The sequence below is a fragment of the Pipistrellus hanaki genome (assembly GCF_964339955.1).
Source record: "Pipistrellus hanaki genome assembly, chromosome: 10".
Lineage (NCBI taxonomy): Eukaryota > Metazoa > Chordata > Mammalia > Chiroptera > Vespertilionidae > Pipistrellus > Pipistrellus hanaki.
In genome coordinates, this window is record NC_140512.1 from 42464943 (window position 1) to 42491884 (window position 26942).

At 39.4% G+C, this 26942-nt stretch overlaps 1 protein-coding gene across 2 annotated transcripts in view; it reads right to left on the minus strand.

Moving 5' to 3' along the window:
* CNTNAP2 (contactin associated protein 2) overlaps nt 1–26942 on the minus strand; it is a 1655791-nt gene that overhangs the window by 132126 nt on the left and 1496723 nt on the right. For both annotated transcript variants that reach the window (XM_084896487.1, XM_084896488.1), the window contains one exon: nt 20100–20336. In XM_084896487.1, coding sequence (XP_084752613.1) covers nt 20100–20336 — 237 coding nt within the window. The remainder of the gene's footprint in view (nt 1–20099; nt 20337–26942) is intronic.

The window sequence follows — 26942 nt, forward strand, 5'->3', positions numbered from 1 at the left end:
TGTAGGGAGGTAGAAGAAGGTATGGGGCGGTGGGGGTGGGGTGGGGTGTTGGGGATAAATAGTGATGGAAGGAGACTTGACTTGGCATGGTGAATACACAATACAATATACAGATGATGTATTATAGAATTGTACCCTTGAAATCTATATGATTTTATTAATCAATGTCAACCCAATAAACCCAATAAAAGTTAATTATAAAAAGAAGCATCACAGACTTAAGATCACCGACTCTGTGGCCAGAATCCCATGCATCTGAATCCCAGCTGTGCCACTTACAAGCTGTGTGATCTTGGGGAAGTTACATACCCCTGTTTGGGTTTCCTCATCGATAAAATGGTGATAATGATATCTATCATCCAGGGTTGATATGAGAATTAAATGAGTTCATATTTATTAAGTTTTTGGAAAGAGTCTGGCACACAGTAAATGTCACTGTATAAATACTTCTTAAATACAGTAAAATGTGAGTTCTAAAAATAAAGGCAGGAGTCACCCTGGGTTCCCTTGTTTCCATTGTCTCATAACTGTCTCTTGACTGTTCTCATCTCTGGATCTCCTCTGTTGTGCCTCAACTTCAGACACCCAGGTCCCACTCGGAAAACTGCAGTGACTTCATAAAAAGTGTCTTCTGATGGGTCTTATTCACAGTCTTTCAGAGTGACCATCCTTATGTGTGTTGCTCCTAAACTTCAATTATATCCCTTTTAATGTTGGGATATAATGTGTGTGTGTGTGTGTGTGTGTGTGTGTGTGTGTGTATCACTGGATATATTTCAGAGAATCTATAGATCTTATGAAATTTCCAGCAACAGTATGTGTGTATGCCTTTTTCTGGGGAAAGGGTTAATAGTTTTCATGAGATTTCATGACCTCACCCTCAAAAGATTCAGCAGTAATAAAAAATTAATTCACTCATTATTGCCTGACAAACAATACATTGAGATGCTCAGTGTAGTTAGGCACTGTGCTAGATGCAGACTCAGCTTCCAGAATGACCTGTGTTACCCTCACTGTCTGGCCCTGCTCCCTTCTCAGCCACATCTCCCTCTCCCCCCCGCCCTCCCTCTGCATACTCTGCATGTGGTCCAGCCTGATTGTCTTATTGGCTTATCATATGTACTTCCTTCCCATCCATCTCTCCTCCTTACTCATGCTTGGATTCCATCTCCTTCCCTAAGTGCCACATGCCATACACAGGGCTCCTCCTAAGTTCTCATAGCTCCTCCTTATAACTTGTCTCCAACAAGTGTGATCCTGTTTGCTTTCAAGTTAGTGAACACGCCGTGGAACCTCCTATATGCCCGGCCCATGCTGATGATGAAAGCAAACATGATGAGGACCTGTTGCCTAAAGGAGTTCACTACTGGCTGGGAGACAGAGTAAACACATAATTTGAATACAGCATGTGATATAGAATAACAGAGTGTGGGGGGAGAAACAACAGGAGGAGAGAAAGATGAGCTCTTTCTGTGGGTGGGATGTGGGATTGTCTGGATTACTTCACTAGGCAGCTGGCTCTGAGTTGGGTGTGGACAAGTGGGAACGTATTTGCAAGGTGAACTGGAGGGTAAGGGTTTTCCTAGCACAGGAGATAGCAGGAACACAAACACAGGAGGATGAACCAGTGTGGGGTTTAAGAAATTAGATCAAAACGTCTCAATCTTGGCTGTGCTTTGAGAATTATATGTCTGAGGCAAACTCGTAGGAGTTCTGATTGGACTGGTCTGCAGAAAGGCCTACCTACTGTATACTTTATCTTTTGCTCAGCTAAGTCTCATGTTCAGCCAGGACTATGCATCACTGCTTTAGATGTGGGGTGACCTGTCGCTGGCTATAAAGTTTTTGAATCGCAGAAAACTTGCAGGTTTAGCACAAAGAATTCCCATATCCTCCATAACCAGATTCCCCCAACTTTTAATACTTTACCTCATTTATCTGTGTCTGTGTATTAGAAATACACATGTAATATATATACACATGGAGACTAATTCCTGAACCATTTGAGAGCAAGTTGAAGTGAAGAAACCAACAATGATACAATACTATTTTCCCATTTCTGAAAAAAATATAAACAAACATAAATATCTGTATATACACAAATAATTTTGGAAAACCATTTTGAGACTATGTATATCTATATGTATATGTATGTGTACATGTATATGTATTTCCATGCAAAACTTTTTTTGAAGATAGGTTAATACAGGGGCCTACCACTAACTCTTTCATTCTGGGAAGGGAAGAGAGAGAAGGAACATGGGTGTTCTGAAAACCCGTCCCCCTGTGTGCCACAGGAAAATCATGGAACCAAGTAGCTCACGAGAATGTGAGCTTTTGAGAGTAAGAACTTTGTGCCCTCAGCCAGCCCCTGGCCTCCAGCAGGTACGCAATAAATATATCTTGAATTGAGCTGAACTGAAGTTGAATTTTTAAATAGCAACAGTATATACTTCAACTAGCTGGTCCACACTGACCTTTCTTAGGTGATATTTTTCAGTTTAATTTTCCTTGTAAAGTGGCTTCTTGAGAGAAATGCTATCCCATCAACTTAGAAATCATTGTGAAGTAAAATAGCAGTCAAATAATGAAAGTATGATAAGATACATGTAAAATAATATATCTAAAAGAATTAAGTGACTTACAGCTTAATGGACACTCTAAGACATGTTGGCAATGTTTCTATCACTAGCTATAATTTTTCAAGGGTTGTTTCTCCAAAGAAGTTATAATATGAGGTGAAAAGCAAAGATTCACCTCAAATAAATCAAGAAATTATCTATCAGTACATTTTGGAAAAAAATAAGTTTAGGATTATGAATTATCTGTGTTCCAGAAATGAGGTTGTTATTGAAAAGTTATTACCCTTTGCCCTTCGGCAAAAGGAGAAAGGAAGTCAAATGGTAAGAGGAAAAAGGAAAAGAAGAAAAATAATACATTTTGATAATCCATCACATTGCACACATGGTCTTGGATGACCCACTCCGTGTGCCACCAGCAGAAAGAACCCTCCTGACAGCTGCCTGGGGAAGCCTGTCACTTGCTCAGGTAAGGAACATTGTGGGCCCCTTGCCAGACCCTCTTTTCCTTCTGCTTCGAGGGAGACAATATTCTCAATTGAGAAAACAGCTTCAGTCATAAAATTGACAACGAAAATGTTACTAATATTTTCCTCTCTGTTAGAAGCTTTCCCTTTTTTTTTCCTACCACATCTGTGCAAAAACAATAGAGGTATTCATTATTGTATAAAACACAGTTATTCTTATATGGAATAAGTTAAAAATACTTGCAAAAAGCTTTCTGTAGCTCTCTTGATATATATACTGTACACATATATAAAATTAAACTCCAAATGGTCTTGCAGAAAATACATATGTATGTGTATTTTTGGGACATATGTATGTAAATGTGTATGCATATATTTTCCCTCAGAAAAATATATGAAAATGCATGCGCGCGCACACACACACACACACACACACACACACACACTATCTGGAATATCTCAACATGGTTTTCCGAAAAGCATTTGCTGCTTAGTGACCTGACCCGAGTTTTCTTACTGACCTGTCCTTGCAAGAGCAAGTCCCACCAGCAGGTGAGAGGACAGCCCAGGGAAAAAGTGCCCCACACAGAAAATGCTGCTGCAAGTTCAGAATTGCCCGAAAGGCTCTATGTATTATTTCAGCATCCAGGCCAATCACTCAAAGAAACACAACCCGAAGGCACAGGTTTCTGGTATTTTAAGGCTTCGATCTTCTGTTTAATGTAGAGGATCCTGACTCAGGAAGTGAGATTGTCCCTATTCCAATGTATTCATTTGCCTTTTCTGCTTGTAATATTCTGTTCCAGAAATAGAGCTCAACAGCCACATATATCACATTTTAAAACTAGAATATTTCCCTGCCTCTTATCATTTCTTTTGTTCCATAGTTTGGGGAAGGTTTAAAAGTTACTTCTTTCTAGTTTCTCATTTTCCAATAGTCCTGAGTGTAAACAAATGTCTGCAAACATAGCCTTGTTCAAATGGCACTTTTGTTTAGAAAGAATGGAGACCCGAGATGGTGCGTTAAAATGTACAGAGCCTGCCCATCCCTGGCTTCATTCTAATTGGAACTGACCCCCTGAGAAGGGTAGGAAGCCTGGTTGCATACAAATCCTGCTTCAGCTTAACTGGATTGTCTCCTGAGAATCAGGAAAACCAACTATGTGAGTCTTCTCATGTCGATGAAAAAGGGAAACCTTTGAAGACAAACTGGTTTAATGAATTCAGTCTTAAAGTTTCTTTCTTTCTTTCTTTCTTTCTTTCTTTCTTTCTTTCTTTCTTTCTTTCTTTTTAAAGAAAGTTCTTGTATTTGGCAATGGGAGAAATGAGATGAAATAGTGTAAACATAAAATTTTACATTTTGAGACTGATGAGCATTATTAGGTAATGGGTATGAGGTCCAAAGGTGGAAAAACTTAAATAGCATGATAAAGCAAACTATCACACATAAAACCGTGTAACTGGAGTGTGAGGTGTTTGCAGACTTTGGCCATCCCTCCTTTCTCATGCCAGACATTCTCATGCCTTTCTCTTTTGTCATGCTATATCGTGAAAGCCACATGGCAGTCACAGTCTGGTCATTAAGAATACTCTTTCCACCCTGGCTGGGTAGGTCAGATTGTTAGAGCATCATCCTGATGCAAAGGTTGCAGGTTCGATCCCCAGCCAGGGCACATACAAGAATCAACAATGAATGCATAGATAAGTACAACAGATCAATGTTTCTCTCTCTCTCTCTCACTTCCATTCTGTTTCTAAAATCAATAAAAATAAATACTCTTTCCAAATAACATTTTGCTTTTTAATTCTTTCATACTTGTATTTGAATGTAAATCTGACATTCTGAGAGTTTACTTCCAATTAGATGAAGGAAGCATAATGTAGAGAAAACTCAGGAGCAGAGAGGTAGGCGATGAACTTCTGTCCCTCTGTTGATGGTAGGGAAGAGGGGCATCACTGCTTCTGCTAAGTCTCATCATCTGAATCAGATGCTTCCCCACTTTCTCTAGAGCTCAGGGCCAATTCTGAGGGTGTCTACCACTTACAGAAAGTTAGAAACAATGTCATTTAGCCTTGCAGTTCCTTGGAATACATGTCATTATCTAGGCTCTACAGATGAGGGATCAGAGACTCAGAGAAGGCAAGTAACTTGCCTGAGGACACACAGCAAGCAAGTTCTTGCTATTAACTATTATCTAGTGCTGCCATCCAATGTTTTATACTCATCCTTTATCTAGAATAAAGATCTAAAAAATGCAACTTAGCATTTCTCCTTTTTAAAAACTGACTCAGGAGGGTGGGAGCCGAGTAGGCATGTTTTGAAGCTCTGGCAGGCAAGAGGGCTATGGTTTCTGCTACCCAGGAGTCTTTGAAATGCTCTCCATCAGCACTGTCCAATAGGAATATAGCATGAGCCACATTGATGATTTTAAATTCTCTTGTAGCCACATTAAAAAAGTGAAGAAAGAAAAAGGTCATGAATTCATTTAAATAATGTATTTAATTTAGCATATCCAAAATATTATCCTTTCAACATGCATTTGATATCGAAATTACTGAGACATTTTACATCTATTTTTTTTTTCACTCAACATCTTTAAAAACCCTTGAGTGTTTTCTGCTTCTAGCACATCACAGTTTGTACTGGTCCCATTGCAAGTGCTCAAAAACCACACATAGGTAGCAGCTACCACACTGGACAGCACAGCCCTAACGAAAGAAAGGGGAAAAATAAAAGCATTTGCCAATGTCAGCTGTTTCCGCTACCTCTGGGGAGGTGAGGTTTTTATGTGTGCGTTAAAATCATCCTTTTAACTATAAAGATGCCTACATTCTATCCCACACCATTGAATGAGAATTTCTGGTAATGGCCTTTGGATGTACCTAAGCAAAAAGGAACTTGAAAATTCATATTTCTAGTTCAAGGCTCTTAGAGTAAAAAAACAAAACAAAAACCTTAAAGTTGTTTAAAATATGCCTCCCACCTATCTCTTTCAGGAATCCGGGGAGATGATACATGGAAGAGTGTGGCATTTAAAATCCAGGCCATTTCTCACTATCAGACATTTGCATAGTAGCTTAGAAAATTGCTTTTCTGAGTTAGGAAAGAGGAGATAATTTAGCCAAAGTGATCACTCCATAACGTACATCACTCCTCTGCTCAAAACTCCCTTGAATGGATCTCTGTCTTTCTCTGAGTAAAGGCCATTCTCTTACCATGACCTACTACCCCTAGTGATCATGGCCTTTTCTCCCCATTCCCAGGCCCTGCTGCCTCCTCACTGCATTTCCCTCTGTTCTTCCCCTTGCTGCCCACTCCACTCCCTCCTCAATGGCCTCTGTGTTCTCTGAGCATCCCCATTGGACCAATTTCTAGCCGGGGCTTAGAGATCAATATTTTTAAGAAGCTCTGAGTGCCAGGGCAGTGGATGGCCTCTTGGCTATCGTACTATAATAAATAGTTTTCTTTTCTTTTGTTTTTTTTTCTCCACAGAGCTTCCGGGAAGCACGAAAAAAACAGTGAATTCAGGTCATGTTTTCTAACTAGCACTTTGAACGTAAACACTCCATGGAGCTTTAACCAACTGCAGGACTACAATGTTCTCCTGTAAGTTCCAGTGCCTAACAAGGACATATCTGAAAGGACGGCCACTGCGCGTTAATATAGAGACTCCACACACAAGAACAAAGAAACTGTTCGGTATGCTACGCACGGGGAGGACATGGCTGCCCCAATCCTCACAGCCCTAGTGCAGGGGTGCAGTTATTTTCACACAGGAGATTTTAAAGGGGCTGTAGCAGATACTGATTTATCTTAACCACTAGGCACCTCAATGAGGCACCCAGATTAGGAGTCACTTTAAAGCATATAGGCAATTAATAATCTACATTAGGTACCCAATGACTTATAAACTTTTATAAAACACTCTCAGAGATGTTTTAATTCTTAGGTAACTTCCCACTGCCAGACCTGTCACCTCAAAAACAAATTGCATTGAGCTGCCCTCCCTATCCCGAGGCTTCAAAATAAAACTAGAACAAGGCTGTAACCTGCCACCCTAGAGGTTGGAGCTCTGAGTAGCAGACAACAGCCTTGGTTGCTATAGGCCTGGCTTGGGTTGCCTGGGTCAACCTGTTTGCGACCTAACCACCCTCAATCTTATCGGCCACCTTGACATTGTCCCCTTAATGTGGAAGTCAGGGTTCTCATTTCACAGTTGCTGTCAGGTTGAGATCTGTGCAGGGAAAGGATACATGGGTTCAGGGTCCAGTAGGAAAGAACCCTCTAGCCTTCCCAGGGCTTCAGGGAGACCCCAGGTGGTGCCCACACCCATGGAGCTGGAAGAACTAATCTCTCTGTGCAGGATGGAGGGGAATGGTCCAGACCATGATTGGCAGGAACCCTAGTTATTTTTAAAAAACATATACTTGCTTTTATTAAACAGGGAATAAAAATCAATACATTTTCCGAAGAGGCAGATATCTCAGTAGCTTTAGTGAAAACCAACTTGACATCAACTTATTTGACACAGCTTTTAGAAAAAGTGAGCAACTAAGTTCTTAAAGTAGGAATAGAATATTAACAAGCTATAGACTCTAGAACACTTGTAAGCCAACAAATTAGGCACTATTTTGCTTAACAATTTTAGTATATATATATATATATATATATATGTATATATATGTATATATATATATAGTACATAAATGCTAATATCCTAATATATATATTATATTAGGATATTAGCATTAGAACTACATAATGACTTTATCATTTTACTTTAATTAAAATCAAGATGTCTGGAACCTCCAGTAGTCTTTAAAGTTTTCCAAAACGAACATAAGCTAATCCCTATTCCTCTCTACATATTAAATGTGAAATAATTATCACATTTGCACAGGAAGATCTTTAAGGCTTCTGGCACATAAAATGTGTAATATGTGTATAACAATATCATAATGATATACAGAAAATATTTAATATTTACCTTGTGCAAATTAAGTTCTAAAGATTGAAAAAACAAAATCTTAGTTTTAAATGAGCTTTTCAGGTGAGATGTTTAAGCTGCTTTGCTAAGCTCCTCCTCTTTCCATTAGTTTTCGTTTTAAAAGGCAGCTAGCTGCTTCTGCAGTGCGACAATGATGGGCTGATGCGGTACGATGAGTTGTCAGAGGGCTCAAGCCCTTCAGGATTGCTGAAATGCTTTCTTTTAGTTTAATTTTTCATTTTGTGTGTGTGTTATTTCCATGAACAGAAAAATAAATGTTTGTCCTGAATGAGACATGGTTTGTCACTGGCAGATTAGAAAGTTTTAATGCCAATAGTTTCTGTACAATGGCTGTTGTTTTGCTGTGAAAAATGTTAAAAAGAATGGTTTGACATTTTGGCTTTGTTTCTGGATTTTAAAACAATTGTTATAGAGAGAATTTTTCTTCTTGGGTGACCTTTTTATTTTTTGTATTGCTGCAGGCTTTTAAAAAAGGCTTTTTTGTTTTTGTTTTAATATATACTTTTTGGATCATGTAATACATCAAAGGTCTTGCATTGCACTTTTTTTCAAGTAATCATCGATATTTGGATAAATGCTCATAAATAATTAGTAAATAATTATAGGAAAACTGGGTTCTAGACCAAGAAATTCGGATAAACTTCAAAATAAAACTAGACCCAAATTATTTTTTAAAAATGTGTTTGGCCAGGAACACACATTTCCAGTGCTAGTACAGGTGTATACTATTTGAAATGGATTTATGGTTAAGTTTTTGGTATAAGAGGATAATTTTTCCTTTTGTGCATATTTTATGATGCACATTAATTTAGTAGCATATGTACAAAATTGGGAAATGAACATACAAATGAAAGTGTACAAATCGGGACTCATACTTAATATTGTTTTTTTCCACTAGAAACCTGCATTCACAGAGTCAGGGATGCACAGTCTCAAAGGGGAGTGCCAGCTCGAGATGATTCTCTCCCTGAGCCCAGATCCCACTGCAAGCTGGGACTTTCCTGGAAGGACATCAATGTGTCTCTGCGTACGGACTGCTCCCACAGCTCAGTGGCTGTTCCCTGTCCTCTGCCTGAAAAAGCAGCTTCTTCATTATCTCTGGAGGTTAAGGGGACAGGCGTTAGAGCTAAATTGTCTAAGCCCAAATCCTTACTCAGCCACTTAGATGAATAACCTCCGGCAAACTCCTTAATTTCTTTAGGCATCAGTTTTCATGTCCATAAAATGCATCTAGTAATCAGGGAATTAAGGAATACATGCAGAATGCTTAGGAGAGTGTCTGGCATGCAGTGAACTTCCCTGATCTCAGTGCAAGGAGCCAGTCAGCATTCTGCTCCCAACAACTCCCTCACTCAGGGGTGAGTTTCCAACCAGCCGCATCCCACCTCCTCATCTCATCTCAATTCTGTCCCTGTGAACTCTTCCATGTTTGGACACATTAGGAATCAGGAAGGTCTAATTAATGGTTGATTTGTTTCATTGGAGATTAAGGCATGAGCCATTTGAATTATACTTTCAAAATATTATTTCCCTTGCTAGATTGCTCTTTGAGATCAGTAGTCAATGGATCCTGAATGTGGTCAGCTCCGGGGAGTTAATTGTATAGGTGTGTGCAAATGGGAGGTTCTTTAAAAATTCGTTAAAAATGCTGTTTGTGCTTTTGCTTTCATCAATGTTTGCAAAGCTAACAGTGAAACCCAGTGCAATGACCAAGACAAAGACCATTAGATTTGACAGGTCAAATGTTGATGCAGGTGCTTTTTGGAAGGCATTTCCTATTCCCACTGCCATTGGCAGGACAGTGGGATGCATTTGTAGGATCGTGTGCTCTGAATGCCTGAGCAGCCCCATTTCCTCTCCCCATGGCCTTTTCTGTGGTTCGACTCCAGGGAAAATATTAATGATTTCTTGGAAAGTAGTTGTTCAGGACACCAAGAAAACAGAGAAATAAGAGTGGCCTTCAGGTACCTGGCATGGTTTTATAAGAGTCTCAATTACAGGATATATTGCATCCTGACTTGGCTGATTTAATGAATATCACAGCTGTGGAGTTGTCCATCGCTGGGACCTCAGATTATAAAAAATTGCATCAATAGAAGAGGCAGGAGATGTCTTTGTGACATTTCATTGCCCAAAGACACACACTAAAACAAGATCGATTGTATTAGCATGTGATGCTCATGTAGTCGGAAAAGCTAGTTATAATTTAGGCTGTGAATTCAATGCTGCAGGGTAAGAAACTCTAAAAAGTCATCTAAAACTTCTATGGAAATCGCTTTCACCATTTTCATTCTGCTTTTAAGCTGGCTTTTTTATTCCTATTTTTTTTTCTAGGGGTGGGGAGTTAACATGAAAAATATTTAGAACTGAGAGATTCAATTGAAAAGGTGGTTCTAGAAAATGCTTCTTCTTCAAATATTCAGTTTGTGTCAGGCATTATGCTGGGACTAGGGATACAAGCATAAAAAGATCTTAACCCTTGTCTTGAAGCAATTTTCAGTCAGACATTGTGACAGGTGTCTCAAACTCCTGAGAAATATAAGAAAGAGAAAGGAAAGCCACCCCTATTCCAGGGGCCTAGAAGAGGTAGTACTAGATCTCATTATGGCTGGAGGAATGGTCAGAGGCTTCCACCCATTAACTGGGTGTCCAGTGAGTGCTGCTCATGCCCAGCACCCCACAAGATGACTAGGGATGAGGTAACACAAGATGAAATAAGACAAAGCAATTTGTTAGAAAATGTTAAGTGCTTTTGTACATAGCACAGGCCACTTGAGGCTAAAGTCATCTTAAAAGGCATCTTGATGGCCTGGCCAGTGGCTCAAAGGTTAGGGCACTGGACCACACACCAAAGGATCTCAGATGAGATTCCTGGTCAGGTACTTGGGTTGCAGGTTTGATGCCCAGCGCTGGTTGGGGTGCAGACCAGAGGCAATCAATAATGTTTCTTTCTCTCTCTCTCTCTCTCTCTCTCTCTCTCTCTCTCTCTCTCTCTCTCTCTCTCCCCCCCCCCCATTCTCCACCAAGCTCTCTCTAAAATCAATTAAAAGACAACTCGGTTTCATTGCTTCCTTTCTCATTCTGATCCAAATTTCAAAGTATCTGACATTCATTTGTCCTAACTTGTGGTTTGTTGTAATGGCTATTTCCATATTTTGTTTAAGATACATTTTTTTTGGTCCTTTATTTCCTTCTTTTGATATCAGTGGCATTGAGGGAAGGAATAAAAATGTCTTTATTCTAGAATATTTTTATTTGAATTTTTCAGCAATTATTTTAATGTGGTATTTAAGGTCATCATTTTTATGGATGTTATCAATGCAAGTATTCCTTTTAAAATATTATTTATATTTTATTTATTTTGAGCTTGTGCACTCCTTCCCCTCATCTCTCTTTTTGAATTTTTCAATTACAGTTTACTTTAAATATTATTTTGTATTAGTTACAAGTGTACAGCAAAGTGGTAAAATAATTATACAGGGGTGGGAAAAAGTAGGTTTATAGTTTTGAGTACATGAAACACTGTATTTTTGTTTTATCATTTATTTATTAGTAATAATCATAACCTGCATGTATTTTTCCATATGAACAACTGTAAACCCACTTTTGCCAACCCTTGTTTATATCTATTTTACTAGTATTTCTCTAGGTTAGATTTCTTGAGTATAATTACTGGGTTAAATAGAATGTACATAGGTTACATTAAAAAAAAAATCCTTATCTGAGGATAGTTTTCCACTGATGTTTTAGAGACAGTGGAAAAGAGAGGGAAAGACAGAGAGAAATATCAGTGTGAGAGAAACACATCTATTGGTTACCTCCTGTACATGCCTGCAACCAAGGTACGTGCCCTTGACCAGAATTGAAGCCAGGCCCCTTCAGTACGCAGGCTGATTCTCTATCCACTGAGCCAAACTGGTCAGGCCATAGGTGACATTTTGATAGATAATATTTGATTGACCCTGAAGTTCATTTTTGCGCAGTCTCTGATGGACTTTGTCAGGGTTGGAAGGGTCAGAATCTACACTCCTGTCCATGCTGGGACATGGGCAAGTGGAACTTTTCAACCTGGTAGTGACTTCACTGTTATAAATGGGACCCTGTGTAGGCCCTCGGCCTCCCTTGAGTGGGCCTTTCTCAGCGACACATCGATCTTGCCAGACCTTTCTTTTAAATTGTTTGTTCTTCAGTAACTAAAGAAGAGTGAATTAAATTATAAAGAACCATTTCTGGCTTATTCACAACAATGAAGAAAAGACAAAGAGGAAACACTGTTGGTGTTCTGAGAAGCAGACTTCCTCACTAGTGCTGGGACGTGGGCATTGCATTTTGGGAAATCAGGTTGGCTCCATGTATGAAAAGCCATCATCCTTTATACCCTCTAACCCTCCTCTCCCATATGGCAATCTAGCCAAGTCATAATGTAAAACACTGAAATGCCGTTTACAAAAAACACTTACTGCAGTGTTATGTACAATAAAAAAATTGGAAACAATTTCAAGAGCAGAAACAGAAATTGCCATTTCCCTCTTGTGTGACACTTACTAGTAGATTAAATACATTTTGGTAAATCCGCTGGATAGAATATTAAGCAGTCTTTTTTAATGGAAGGCATGAAGACCAAGGGTTTCAAGGAAAAATGTTTATGCTATATATGCTAATGCTATATACAGAATGATCCATAGTAATTGTAATAGTATACATTGATTTAGGAACTCAGAATACATTTTCCTACAGTACAATATTCTATATGAATCAATAACTAAAGATTATTTATTTGGTAATGTAACTAAGTTACAGCACTAATACAATCAGCCTAATTTCTGGATCTGAGCTGCATAAGAGTGAGGGTAAGTTTCCTCTTTCTTGGCCAGTGCAGGACTGGCCTCAGGTTGATCGTGAGAGAAGAGTGGCCCTGACCAGCTCTCCCTCCTAAGATACCCTTCCAGCCTCTTTTAAAGCCCCTCAGCTCTCTGTCCTCAAATAAACATCAATCCTAAATGACTCACTAGATCAGATGGACTTAATTGACATCTTCAGAACATTTCACTCCAAAGCCACAGAATATACATTATTCTCAAGTACACATGGGTCATTTTCAAATATAGACCACATATTGGGACACAGGCAAAGTCTTTTCAAATTCAAAAAGATAGAAATCATATCAAGCATCTTCTCCATTGCCCTAGGAACTGTATCTTTACAGATACAGCTCCTAGGGCAATGGAGATCAAAATAAGAAGCTTATGCACAGCAAAATAAACCATCAACAAAACAACAAGAAAGCCCATTTCATGGGAGAACATATTTGCCCATGATATTTCCGATAAGGGTTTAATCTGCAAAATTTACAGAGAACTCATACAACTTAACAAAAGGAAGATAAACAATCCAATAAAAAAATGGGAGAAGGATCTAAGTAGAACCTTTTCAAAAGAGGACATACAGAAGGCCCAGAGACATATGAAAACATGCTCAAAGTCACTAATCATCTGAGAGATGCAAATCAAAACATCAATGACATACCATTTCACACCTGTCAAAATGGCTATCATCAACAAATAAACAAATGACAAGTGCTGGCCAGGATGTGGAGAAAAAGGAACCCTCGTGCACTGCTGGTGGGAATGCAGACTGGTGCAGCCACTGTGGAAGACAGTATGGAGTTTCCTCCAAAAGTTAAAATGGAACTCCCATTTGACCCAGTGATCCCACGTCTAGGAATATATCCTAAGAACCAGAAACCCCAATGAGAAAGAACATATGCACCCCTATGTTTATAGCAGCACAATTCACCATAGCTGAGATTTGGAAACAGCCTAAGTGCCTATCAGCAGATGAGTGGGTTAAAAAACTGGTACATCTACCCAATGGAATACTATGCTGCAATAAAAAAAGGAACTTTTACCATTTGCAACAGCATGGAAGGAACTAGAGAACATTATGCAGCTAAGCGAAATAAGCCAGTTGGAGAAAGGTAAATATCACATGATCTCACTCATAAATGGAATATAATGTTCAACACAAATTGATGAACAAGAATAGATCCAGAGACAAAGGGTAGGGGGGGGGGTTAGAGAGCAACCAAATTATTTGTATGCATGCATATATGCATATTAGCATAACCAATGGACACAGACACTGGGTTGGTGGGGGCTTGCCCGGGGGTAGGAATGGCTCAGGGCGGGGGAGGGGAGGTGGTCAATTGGGGAAAAAGAAGACATATGTAAAACTTTAGGCAATAAAAAAAAAAAATAGAAATAGAGAAAGAAAGAAAGAAAGAAAGAAAGAAAGAAAGAAAGCAAGCAAGCAGTTTAGACTGCTCTCTCATAGAAGAATTTCTTTGGTCAGACCCTCCATGCCCCTTGTTCCAAACCTCACATTACATATTTGTAGTGAAAGGTCTTCTCCACTGTTAACACAAAATCATAGCTATGGTATGTGGATGTGCCATAAAATACAAAGAAATAGCTTTTTATCTGTGACCTATTGTTAGAAAGGCCCAATTCAATTCTGGCTGTTTTTCTGTGGAGTGTGCGTGTGTTTACTCAGCCACACAGAGAGAGTCCCAGGAAGAAAGGCAAAGATAGAAGGGAAAATTATTCAGAACTTTTGGGATTTAGCCCTATACTCAGCCTTCATGTGGTATGTATGATATAGAAAGAGAGACAAATGTGTAGGATGTATTGGCTTCTTTCCATGGAATCACTAATATGCCATAACACATAGGACCACCACCAAGGGAGGGGTGCCATGCAGATGGGTTAAAGTGCTCATGGAAAATTTGGATGGTGGTGAACAGACCTGCTTTTGGTGAAGCTGAAAATGTGAGAGCTTTAAAAGTAAAATACCCTGAACAATTCATTATTTTGCTTCTTTTTATATTTATGAAAGAAAAGAAACATATAGAGTTTTAGCTGAAATTATGAAGGTACTATGTGAGAAAAGATAGCATGATTTTTGTAAACTTCACATTAATTACAGTTGATTATTTAAAGGCTTTATGAGGTGGTTGGGGGGACAGTCACTGCCAGTTGAGTCATGTCATCTTGTCCCTGAGCATCTCAGGTTTAGGGTCCCTAAGCCTTCAGTATATGAAAGAGTGTGGAACTGATCAGCTTTAGGTGAGGTGCTTTTATTTATATTCCTGGAGTTGGGGATTCTGAAGGTGCCTGGATGTCCCTGAGTTCTGAGGATGCATGGATTTCCCTGAGTTCTGAAGGTCATGGATGTCCCAGAGTTCTTAAACTGACAGGGATTGGAACCCAGAGTTGACATCCACTGAGTCTTCCTGAAGACATTTTCTGTCATAAATGGAGATGAAGCTGAAAGATAAGAGAAGCTCTCTAAGTGTCAGACACATCCGAATCTGGAGCAGGCTGTCCCATGTGCCTCTCCAGTCCTCTATCAAGCACAGCTTGGTTCCCACCCAGTGACCGTGTCATGAAAAGTATGCTATCTTGGTGTGTACATGGCAGAGAAAATACCAGGCTTGGAATCAGGGCCTTAGGGTTCCAATTCCAATCTGTCATTTACCAGCCATGTGTCTTCAGATAATAACCTTTTAGAAGTGTCAGTTCCTTCATTTTCAAAAATGAGAGCACTAACTTCTATGTCTCAAAATTGCTGTGATGAATAAATAAGGTAAGCTATTGTGAATATACTTAGTTTAGTGTCTGGCATAAAAGGAGGTGGTCAGCAAAATGTCATTTCAACCATGAGATACTTTGATCTTCGGACAAAAAGAGCTTCACAAATCCTTAACAATTCAAGAGTAATTGAAGAATTGTTGAAATAAGTAACCCAGTGACATTTGAATGTTAGGGCAAAAGCTGAAAGTCTGAACAGTGACAAATTCATTATAGGAATAAAAAGAAAACTGCTTGAAATATTCCTTGCTATTTTTAAAGATGTTATGAAGTATGGTAATAACTACATGTAGCTTGTGATTCTGTAGGCACTTTACAAGTCTGCTTCTCTGAGCCTGTGTATAGGTCTGCAAGAAAAAGCATGTTGCATCATGGCCAGTGTGGTTCAGTGATTACAGCATCAGCCCACCGACCAGTCCTAGGTTTGATCCCTGGTCAAGGGCAGGTACCTGGGTTGCAGATCCACAGAGAGGGAGAGATAGAAGCATCAATGATGAGGGATAATCAGATGGAGTCCGCAACCTGGGCATGTGCCTCTGATCAGGAATCGAACTGTGACCTCCTGGTTCATAGGTTGACACAACCACTGAGCCATGTCACATGAGATAACATTTTCCCTTATTTAACGGGGGGAAGGGGGGAATAAACTTGTTTGAATTTTACAACTTGGTCTACTGTTTTAATTTGATTTGTGGGACTTCATTTATATTTTTTAACTGAATTTATAAGATTCCATTTTAAGAGACATTTATTTATTTATTTATTTATTAAAAAAGATATTTTTATTGATTTTTTACAGAGAGGAGGAGAGAGGGATAGAGAGCTAGAAACGTCGATGAGAGAGAAACATCGACCAGCCGCCTCTTGCACACCCTCCACCGGCGATGTGCCCGCAACCAATGTACATGCCCTTGACCAGAATCGAACCCGGGACCTTTCAGTCCGCAGACCGACGCTCTAAGACTGAGCCAAACCGGCTTCGGCTTAAGAGACATTTATTAAGGAATTATAAAAGGCAACAGGTTAAAACAGTCCTACTTAAAAGGGATTTAAATTAGATTACTTCAATTAGTAAAGTTTTAGAAAGAATTTTACTTAAAACCTTATTAATCTCTGATTCTAAAAAAACTAAGAAGTGATTAGCACTGGACTTGTGCAAATATTTGGGTTACGTTCAGATTAAAGAAGAGAAATACCTGAACTCATCAATGGGAACTGGAGTTGTCATCCTTAATGTGGGGGTGGGAGAGGAAGAGAGACCATTATCCACTTGAAGAAAGGGGAAATTATAGATGAGGTTTCTAGAATAGAGCAGTCACTTTTTATTTCTTGAAACTCTGTAAGTATTCAAGGAACCGATATGATTTTTTGAAGACCTCAATAATAACCCCATGAGGATGCTTCCAACTCCACTCTGACTTAATCTCAAGGGTGCTTGCTGCATAAATGGTGTTCCATAAATGGTGTTCCGGACCAAAAGATTCATGGCGATTCCAGGGCCACAGCGTTCACCTGCTGGACTAACTATGATCGCAGCAGCAGGCCACAAAATAGTGTAGCTCTGAGGTCTGCAGGCTAGGCTGAATTTTGAATCGTTGAGCTTCCAGACATTGCACGTAACTACTATACAGAGATGTGGTCAAGTGCACATGTAAATAGGGGGCAGGCAGAGCTCTCTGCTTTCAGTTATGGCAACACTACCAATGTGGGCAGAAAAGTTCTGAGCACTGTGGCTCTGAAAAATATTTTTGGTTTTTAGAAAGAGAGGAAGGGAGAGTGAGAGAAAGAAAGAAACATCAATGTGAGAGCAAAACATAAATTGGCTGCCTCCTGAATGGCCCCCCCCCCCTGCCCCCCGGGGATCAAGTCCTCAACCCAGGCATGTGCTCAGACTGCGAATCGAAAAGGCAACCTTTTGGTGCATGGGACAATGCCCAACCAACTCAGCCAGACCATCCAGAGATCCTGGTAGCTTTTGAATGGCAACATACTATGCTTTGCAAGAATCTCACTAAAGAGATCATCTATTCCAGGACACAAGACTCAGAGAGGAAGGGAGAGGAAGAGAGAGATAGAAACATCAATGATGAGAGTCATTGATTAGCTGCCTCCTGCATGCCCCCTACTAAGGATCAAGCCCACAGTCTTGGCATGTGCTCTTGACCAGAATCAAACCCAGGACCCTTTAGTTCCCAGGCTGTCACTCTATCCACTGAGCCAAACCAGCCAGGGCATTTTCTACAGTTTGCTTCTCTGTGTGTGATTTTGTATAAACAAATCAGACTGTGGGTGGTGTTAGGACCTGCTTTATTCACTTAGCTAAGTACTGTGAACATTAACTCCACATTCAGAGGTACAGACTGTGCTATCAAAGGAAGGTCTGCCAAGGACTTTCATGAGCTCTTTTGCTGGTGGGTGACTATGGCTGCTCTTTCTAGAAGCCAAGCTATTTGCTGCAGCCCCACCATGAGGGTGTGGTCCTAGAAGCTGCTGTGTAAACACCAGGCTACCTGAGAGGTGTGGCCCAGAAACGAGGGGTACTTGGCTAGAGGTTTGAGAGGGGAGATCCCTGTCCATGAGTGAGCTTATCTTTCTGCAAACAACACTTTCCCAGGAGGCTGCAAGACTCCTCTGACCAGCAACACATCATTCTCCCAAGTCAAGAAGAAACTTGTTTGGATTCAGAAGCATGCCCAAATACTTTCCAAATATGTTCTGCAGTTTTTTATTTAAAAAATTTTTGGCTCTAGCCACTAACTGAGTCAAATGTAAACCCCTCCAGCTAAACAGATACCAAGAATATTTAGGTGTCTTTTGTGTAAACCCTTTGAGAAAAGGTCAAAGGACACCCACAGCCTTCACTTGACTTTATCTCCAATATGGGCAAAGCTGCCTTTCTTATTTGTGAATATTGCCTATTAACCCCAGAGGTTTTGTATGAACTACCACGTATAACCTAACTCTCCAAAAGCAAGGGGCCTGCAATTTTCTTTAAATGGGCATTCATGAGTGAAATCTCTCAGGCATTAGTGCTCACTTGACTGCATTCAGACATCACTTTGGCAATGGAATGACTGCATTAAATTAGCATCAAGCACAACGGATAGTAATTGCAAGACTGTCATTTCTACAATTGCAGAATTAATGTGTTCTGCAAACCCATCCCATTGTGTGCGACAGGAAAATCATGGAACCACGTGGTCCCGAGCAGAAAGACGCCCTGGAGTCACCCCATTGATGTGCAGTGGCATTATTCAGTGGTGGTGTTCCTTCCTGCCTCAGCTGTCGTCTTTTGCTCATTCTTCAAGCCCTGTTTGACCTCATCTGTATGCTCATATGACAGCACCTCCAGACAGTAGCCTGGATGTACAGAGAATGCTGTGGAATAATTCCTCCTTCTGGGTGGCATCATGTGTGAATAATGCCAACACAATCACCCTGTATGTATTTCCAAGAGTATGAATAGGCTGCTTATGTAAAGCTTCTTATGAAGAGACATACCAACCATGTCCAGAAAATGTTACCCAAAGGCTGCACATTCATTTAGAAAGAGAAGAGAGATTCACATGCATTTCAGGTGTAGCTCAGGAAAGGGGCCAGCCTGCTTCTCTCCAGCCCTCTTGTTTACTTATTGGAAGGGGATGCAGCCCAGTTTGCATTCAGTTGAGTGAAATTTTTCTGGTCACACAGGACCCCAAGGTGTATGAAAACATGCAAGTGCACCAGGTTCTTGTAGTCTGCTGACTGGCTCTGCAGACTTTCCTGGGGATAAAAGAAATCACTCAAGACTGAAAAGAAAAGTAATAACAGATGCTCTGAGCTGAATAGTTAGATATGGTCTCTCAGGTTTTCCTCAGTATAACTGAGGCTAAGAACTACCCCAGAGGATCCTGTGTAGGAGTCACAATGATGACAATGACAGTAACCAGATAAATGGGCTTTCTTGGAAGTCCAGCTTGAATCCAGTCTCTTAGCAACCAGAGGTGAGGGTAGGATCGATGTCTGGGTTGCATTCACTGAATCTTTTGGCAACCCATCCATCCAGTGTGTTGACCCCTGTGATGTCTCTAAGTGGGAGCATCAGGCTCAAGTCCCCTTTCAGAGACTACTTTGTCACTCAACAGTAAGGCGTGACATAGCTATTTGCTTGGTAATGTAGTCAGTGCACAGTTTGTTGGAATTTGGGGGAAATTCTGCATCTCACTCAAAGCATCTCATATCTCATCGTAGTAAACATCAGATTAGGGACTGATGGAGACTCCCTACTTAAGGTGGGAGAAGAATTCTGAATATTTTGAGAATAAAGGTGCGTTTTGTGCAGCTGAGAAATCATTATGCAGTTGATTTAGGCTTAAAGAGATGTGTAAACAGGACCAGAAACTGGTTCTGCCTTACCTTTGTTGCAAAATGTTCCATCATAGGCCGTGTTGGAGCAGTCACAGGAGTAACCATGATATTTCTCTATGCATTTGCCTCCATTCTCACAGTTAGCCCCATAACTGGTGCAGTGGCCCGAGCACCCGGATTTGAACCCGGAAGTGACCTTTGCTCTTTCCTCCAGATCCAGGGTCACCCCATTCATCCTCAGGGAGCGGATGCAGCCCAGGAAGCCCTGCTGACCTCCAGCACCACCTGGGAATGACAGAAGGCATGTAGCTCAGATGGAAGAACCTGTTATAGCTCTGTTTTCATTCATCATGCATTGAACAATTGTGGGAGGAGATGAGATGGACAAGCACAATTAGCATACTCATTTTCTTTCTTTTTTAAAAACATTTTTATTGATTTCATAGAAGAATGGAGAGGGAGGGAGAGATAGAAATATCAAAAGTGAGAGAGAATCGGTTGGCTGCCTCCTGCATGTCCCACACTGGGGATTGAGCCTGCAATCCAAGCATGTGCCCTGCCCAGGAATGGAACCATGACCTCTTGGTTCATAGGTCAATGCACAACCACTGAGTCAAGCTGCCCAGGCTGGCAGGCTCACTTTCAAATGGGTCTTGCTTAATAGAGAAACTAGATGCTTTCTTCCCTAAAGCTATAATGCCTAATTAAAAGAGGCTGTCTTCTGAGCTGCAATCATTTGGCTACAGAAATAAAAATGTTTAGAGATACACAAAAAATATATAAGCTGTTTTGGAAGTCTTATCTAGTTTCCTATAGAAAAGAAGTTTATAGAAATCTCTGGGTTTTTTGCTCTTTAATCTCATGTCCTTCAGTTCCACTATCTATTGACAGAAATATACAAAGGCAGAGAGACATGAGTATATTAATGTAGTTATGAAGTTGGAAAGGATAGGTCCATTTGAAAAGTGGTTGTCTCATGAAATGCTTTTCATGGTAAGGATTTCCAGGTCCTTGTCTGGAGTGGTTGGAAATTGGAATTAATAATTTTTCACAAAAATCAACCACAAAAGCAATTCATTGCTTTTGTCTAACTGTCACTGCAAGACATACAGCACAAAGAGCAAGCTCATTGTGATTTTTGGGGTAAGTTACAGAGTTAGATGGAGGCCCATGAACATGAAAATATTAAAATATTCCTAACCAATTTCATAGAAGGATTTGTTGGAGCATTTTATCTAGGTGGGTTTAATTGTGTCTGTAATGACTTTAGTTATGTTTTGTTTTGTTTTTTAAAGCAGTTGTTACAAAGGGAGGAACTCAAGTTTATATATATGTCTGTATTTTACAGTAACAATTTTTCTGGACATTAAATAAACTGAATTATAGTTAAAATTACTAAACAAAATATGTGATGAGATTTATAAAAAAGATACTGTTAATAAAAGTTATACTTTTATTGGAGGCTATGTAGTAGATTTCCTCCCACATGCCTTATATATGTTCATCACCTGGTTCTCACAATGCCAGGTAGGCATTATTATCACTACAGCATTGTACAGATGAGAAAACTGAGGCTTAGAGAAATTCAGAAGTTTACTCAAGGAGTCAAAGCTCCAGAACATTGTGTTGTATCTGCCTTATTCTTTTGCCTATGGTCTTAAACTCTGTTTGGTATTGACCATCTGATGCAGAAGAAGAGCGTTAGGGTCAATGCCCATAGATGTCCATATATTTTGGAGGTTTTCAAAGATGGAGTGGTCTGTAGGACTGTGACAGTTAGGGGAGGTTGGTAGTTGGGGGTTTGATTCCCATCACTTGTTCTATTATGTTGAGAAAAAGTGTACAATGTGTGAGATTCAGCAGACAGGGCCTTAGCTGCAGAGACAGATTAGGATTTTCTTGGACCTGAAAATCCTTGGCCATGAAATGACAAACAAAGCACTCTATTATTTTTATAAACCCAAGGCTAGCATTCTCTCACTGGGTAGTTCATAAATTTGAAGAATGATTCTTCAGGGATTATTTATTAAAGAAAAGATATAAAGACAGGATTAATTGAAGGGAGTCCAATGACCTTTTTGATCAAAGCTATGGGATAGTAGTTGACAAAAAAGTTATAAGAAACAACCACTTGGAAGGACTACTCATTATGTAATCTGCTGGTCAGCTCAGCCCCACACCTGTGTGCTGCAGAGAATTGGGGCCTTTACCATGATTTGGAAGAATTTCAATCAATTAGTCACCTTTGATGTGTTAAATTTTTAATTTGGCTTCTATAATTTTAGCCTCTTGGTTTTGTTTTTGAAATGAGGGTTTCTCAAGGGCTTTTTGTCCATTAAGGCTTTGCCATTTAAATTTTCACCACTACATTCTATCAAAATATGCTAAAATTTAAAAATCCTTGTTTTTAGATATCACCCTTTCTTTTCCCCTTATTACAAATGTAACAGTTTTTCACTGTGGAAATTGCAAACATACTGATAAGTGAAATGAAAAAGAGAATCTGTAATGCTACACAGATATAACTTTCACTTTAACAAATAGCCTTTTCTACTTTTATTTATGAGCTTACACATGTGTAAAAAATAAGGCAAAGGAAGAAATGCAATCATGATATACACATTGTTTTGAAATATGCTTTTTTGCACTCAATATATCACAAAAAATTTTCTAAGCAATGTGTAACTAGAACATCTTGTTTAAGCCTGCACAGTAGCTCACCCTATGAGAACTTAGTTTGCTCTTCCACAACCTTTGGACTACCAACCAATTTCCATTTTATATGATAGTGTAATGAATATCCCTATAAGAACCTTTGTACACTTGTCCAGTTTTTACGTAGAATTAATTCTTATAGTTATGTAATTGCTGAGTATATACATTTTACTTTTGTTAGTATCATTTTAAAAATACTCACCCAAGGATAATTTTTTCCATTAATTTGCAGAGAGAGTGGGAAGCGGGGGTAGAGAGAGAGGAGAAAGAGGAGAGAGCTAGAAACATCAATGTGAGAGAGACACATTGATTGGTTGCCTCCTGTACATGCTTTGACTGGGGGCTGGGGATTGAACTTACAACCCAGGGGGATGTGCCCTTGACCAGGAATTAAACCCTTGAACTTTTAGTAGACAGGCTAACTCTCTAACCATTGAGCAACCCCAGCCAGAGCTACATCTTTAAAGGCATTGGAAGTATATTTTCCTATAAAAATAAGTTATTAATTTGTATTTCACCCATGGAGTATGATATGCCCACCTTCTTCACATCAAGTCTAATATTAGGCAGGAGCCTTTTGAATTTATAGGTTGAGGGGAGAAGAGTTCATTGCTTCAAATACTGTGATTTGAATGATTTTTGTGTGTTACCAATTCTTATATTTTGCTGCTTCTTGGGGGGAAGGAGAAGTTCTATTTCTTATTCATTTATAATCATTCTAGCGGGCCAGTGCACAAAATTCATGCACATTAAAAGGGAATTAATTAGAGGAAATATTTTAATATTGCAATTTGCCCTTTCTCTATAACAGAAGTGTCAGAGATGAAAGAAAATTAGTAAAATGTATATGAAAATCTTCCTCCTGTCAGAGTCCCGGGCACACTGTGGGACAGAGTTAAGTCCCTGCTGACCTGTGCGCGCCTCAAAATTGAGCGAGACCCAGACCTGGCTGGCCCCACCCCAATTGGGCGAGATCCAGACCCAGCTGACCCCACCCCTGTCAAGTCCTGCTGGGTGAGGGACACAGTCTCAGGTCCCCCATCAAGCCCTGCTGGGCGGGGAGCACAGCCTCAAGTCCCCAGGGACACCCTCAGGTCCCCTGGCCTGGGGCAAAGGGTATGGCCTGAGGTTCCTTGTCCAGGCTCTTGGAGGGGGGGTAAAGGGAACGTGGCCTCAGGTCCCCCAGCCTGGGGAGAAGGGCGAAGGGTGCACCTTGAGGTCTCCCATCAATTTAATAAATAAATCAGAGGCTATCTAAATAAGAAAAGAGCATCATTTATTCAGTTTTTCTTTCAAAAGAAATGACGTCCCACTTATCTGCATTATAAATTAAAAAAAGGAGGTCTCCCCTTTGGGTGGGTGGCACGGTCAGAGGTCTCCCACCCTGGCCTGGCGCCATGCAGCCTCTGGTCCTTGCTGATTGCTCATTACGGGAACCCTGCCTCCGCTGTGGGTGCAGCCATGTTGTGATGGCATGTGGGTTAATTTATACACGTCAAATAAATCCTCCTTTATTATATAGGAGGATTTGGGGCTGTAACTCTTGTAAATATGATAACTACCCCCTTCCAGTTGTGCCTGTTAATACTATATAATGTTTCTTTTTCCCTTTGAAAGTTTTGAATGTTTATGTAGTTATATACATTTGTATTTTATTTGAACCCTTGACCTTTCTGTATGATTTCTGCCTTTGGTATTAGACTTAGAACAAATTTCTCATATCCAAAATAATATAATTATTCAACTATATTTTCTTCTAGCACTTTAATGATGTAATTTCTCTTAATATTCTACTCTTTCAATCTATATGGGATTTATTTAATTAGGAAAGAATTCATTTTGGGTCTCAGTAATAGCTGAGAGTTTGAAAAAGAGATTGTTAAAAGACTCTAAGTAATTGTTAATATGACAAAAAAAAATCAGAGATTAAAAAAGGGCCAATTGGCAGGGCAAGTAAAAATTAGATCATAATTTTATTCTTATTAAGGCAAATACTTAGATATTTCATGTATGTAGGCCTCATTCCATAAAGGGCTAGAGGGGGCAGCCTTTTCTGTTTCTCTGCTGCTCTGTCTTTGACCAGAAAGCTGGTCCTGGGTCTTTCTGAGCTTTTGCATTTGTCAGTCTTTCTTCCTGTCTCTCTCTCCCCATCAGGACTATTGATTGATTGTTTTGGGTTAGCTGTGTGGCTTTCATCAAACCTCTTAGTCTCTTCTCAGCATCAGTTTTTCCTATCCATAAAAAAGGAGGTTGAACTAGGTGATGTCTTTGATTTCTTCCAGCTCTAAGTTGCTCTGTGATGTACAACCTTTCTCTTATATGTCTGTACTTATATGTCTCCATCTCTATATTTGAGTAAATTACTTTCAATTTGCCCTAAATTTCCTTTTCTTCCTTTTCCTTCATTGCACTGCTGCCTGACTTCCCCTCTTCCTTCTATTAATTGACAATTAACAGATGACTATAGTCTAATTTGTATTTGTTGCCTCCATTAAATAAAGTTTTGTACTCTCTCTTTATAATTTATAAAGCAGATAAGTGGGACGTCATTTCTTTTGAAAGAAAAACTGAATAAATGATGCTCTTTTCTTATTTAGATAGCCTCTGATTTATTAAATTGGTCAGTGAGCTGGAAAGTACTTTCACTGATTTAGTCCATATGAAGAAATTTTTTGTGTGCTGAAAATGGTTATTATATATTATGCAAAAGATGTTAATGCAGTAGAACTCCTGATAATTATTTGAGTTTAACTCATGTGCTCTACAGAAATCTTTCTTGATGACAAATGCCATAAGTTTAAATTGTAGGTCTGCAAGCAAAAATGCTACTTAACCTTTGTTGATTAGAAAATCAACACATTGTCATTAGAGAGAGCCCCATCACACAAGGGCTTCACACACATTTGTCAGTCAGACCTGTGATAATTATATAAGGTGAGATTGGGTTTAATTTGTAAATCATTTTTCATGGGAAATGCTATGCAAGTATTGCAATTACAGATTAATTATGAAAATTCTGTAACTACCCATAATGAATGGTACACCATCAAGTGCACAGGAGATTGCACAGGAGATTGAGGCAACATAATCAGGTATTAAATTAAACAAAATGGCAAAATCATGAACCAGAGGAATTTTTTCTTTCATCACTGATGTTTCTCTCTACTTCCCTTCCTCTCTGAGATAAATAAAAATATATTAAAAAAAAACACAAAGCTGAGTGAAAGAGTAAAACACAGAATGAGAGCTATACTACAATAAAGAATAACACAGAAAGGCAATACTATGAATTTTCTAGAACATACATATATTTGAACAAATATATAACAGACATACATAAAATACACTCAGTTGGGTACCAGCAATGTTGAGAGAATGGAATTCAGAATGGTGAAAAAAAGAGGAAAAATAGTAAAGTGACATTAAAATGAATAAAGGACATTGTAGGATATGCCAATAGGACCATGAAATGAAGAGTGAGTCCTATGCAATGCTAACCGGCGCCCCCAGGTCCCCCCTCCTCCGGACCTGGGGAGCATTTTGTGCAAAACAACTATTTATTTGAGCTAATAAATGTGGATCCTCTCCTCTCACTCTCTTAGAGTATCACAGGACAGACTATAGGGTTGTGAGTTCCTATCCCTTTCTCAATATCTGTGTCACTGAGGCTAATTTCCTTTTTTACAGTCTTATTCCCATGTGACAAGTGCCATTTATTATCATAAAGTTTCTAGTTCAGTACTTAGTGAAAAAGTAATAAATCTATATGGGAAATAATAATAATAATAATAATAATAATAATAATTACTATTATTATTATTATTATGAATCCTCACTGGAGAATATTTTATTGATTTTTTAAAGAGAGTGGAAGGGAGGGGAAGATATATATATCTATATCTATTTATATTTTAATTTTTTTTTCGAGAGAAGAAACACTGATGTGAGAGAGACATTTTAATAGGTTGCCTCCTGCATGCACCCCAACCAAGGCTGGGGATTGAACCTACAACCTACATACATGCCCATATGGAAAATTATTTAATAAATTTGTTGAAAAAATTTTCCCATATTGATTGCAAAATTAAAATGTCTTCTCTAGATCAGGTCATTCCAATCGCCAGGAGAAAACCGGTGTGGAAGGCCAGAGAGTCCCTGCAGCTGTGCTCTCGGGGC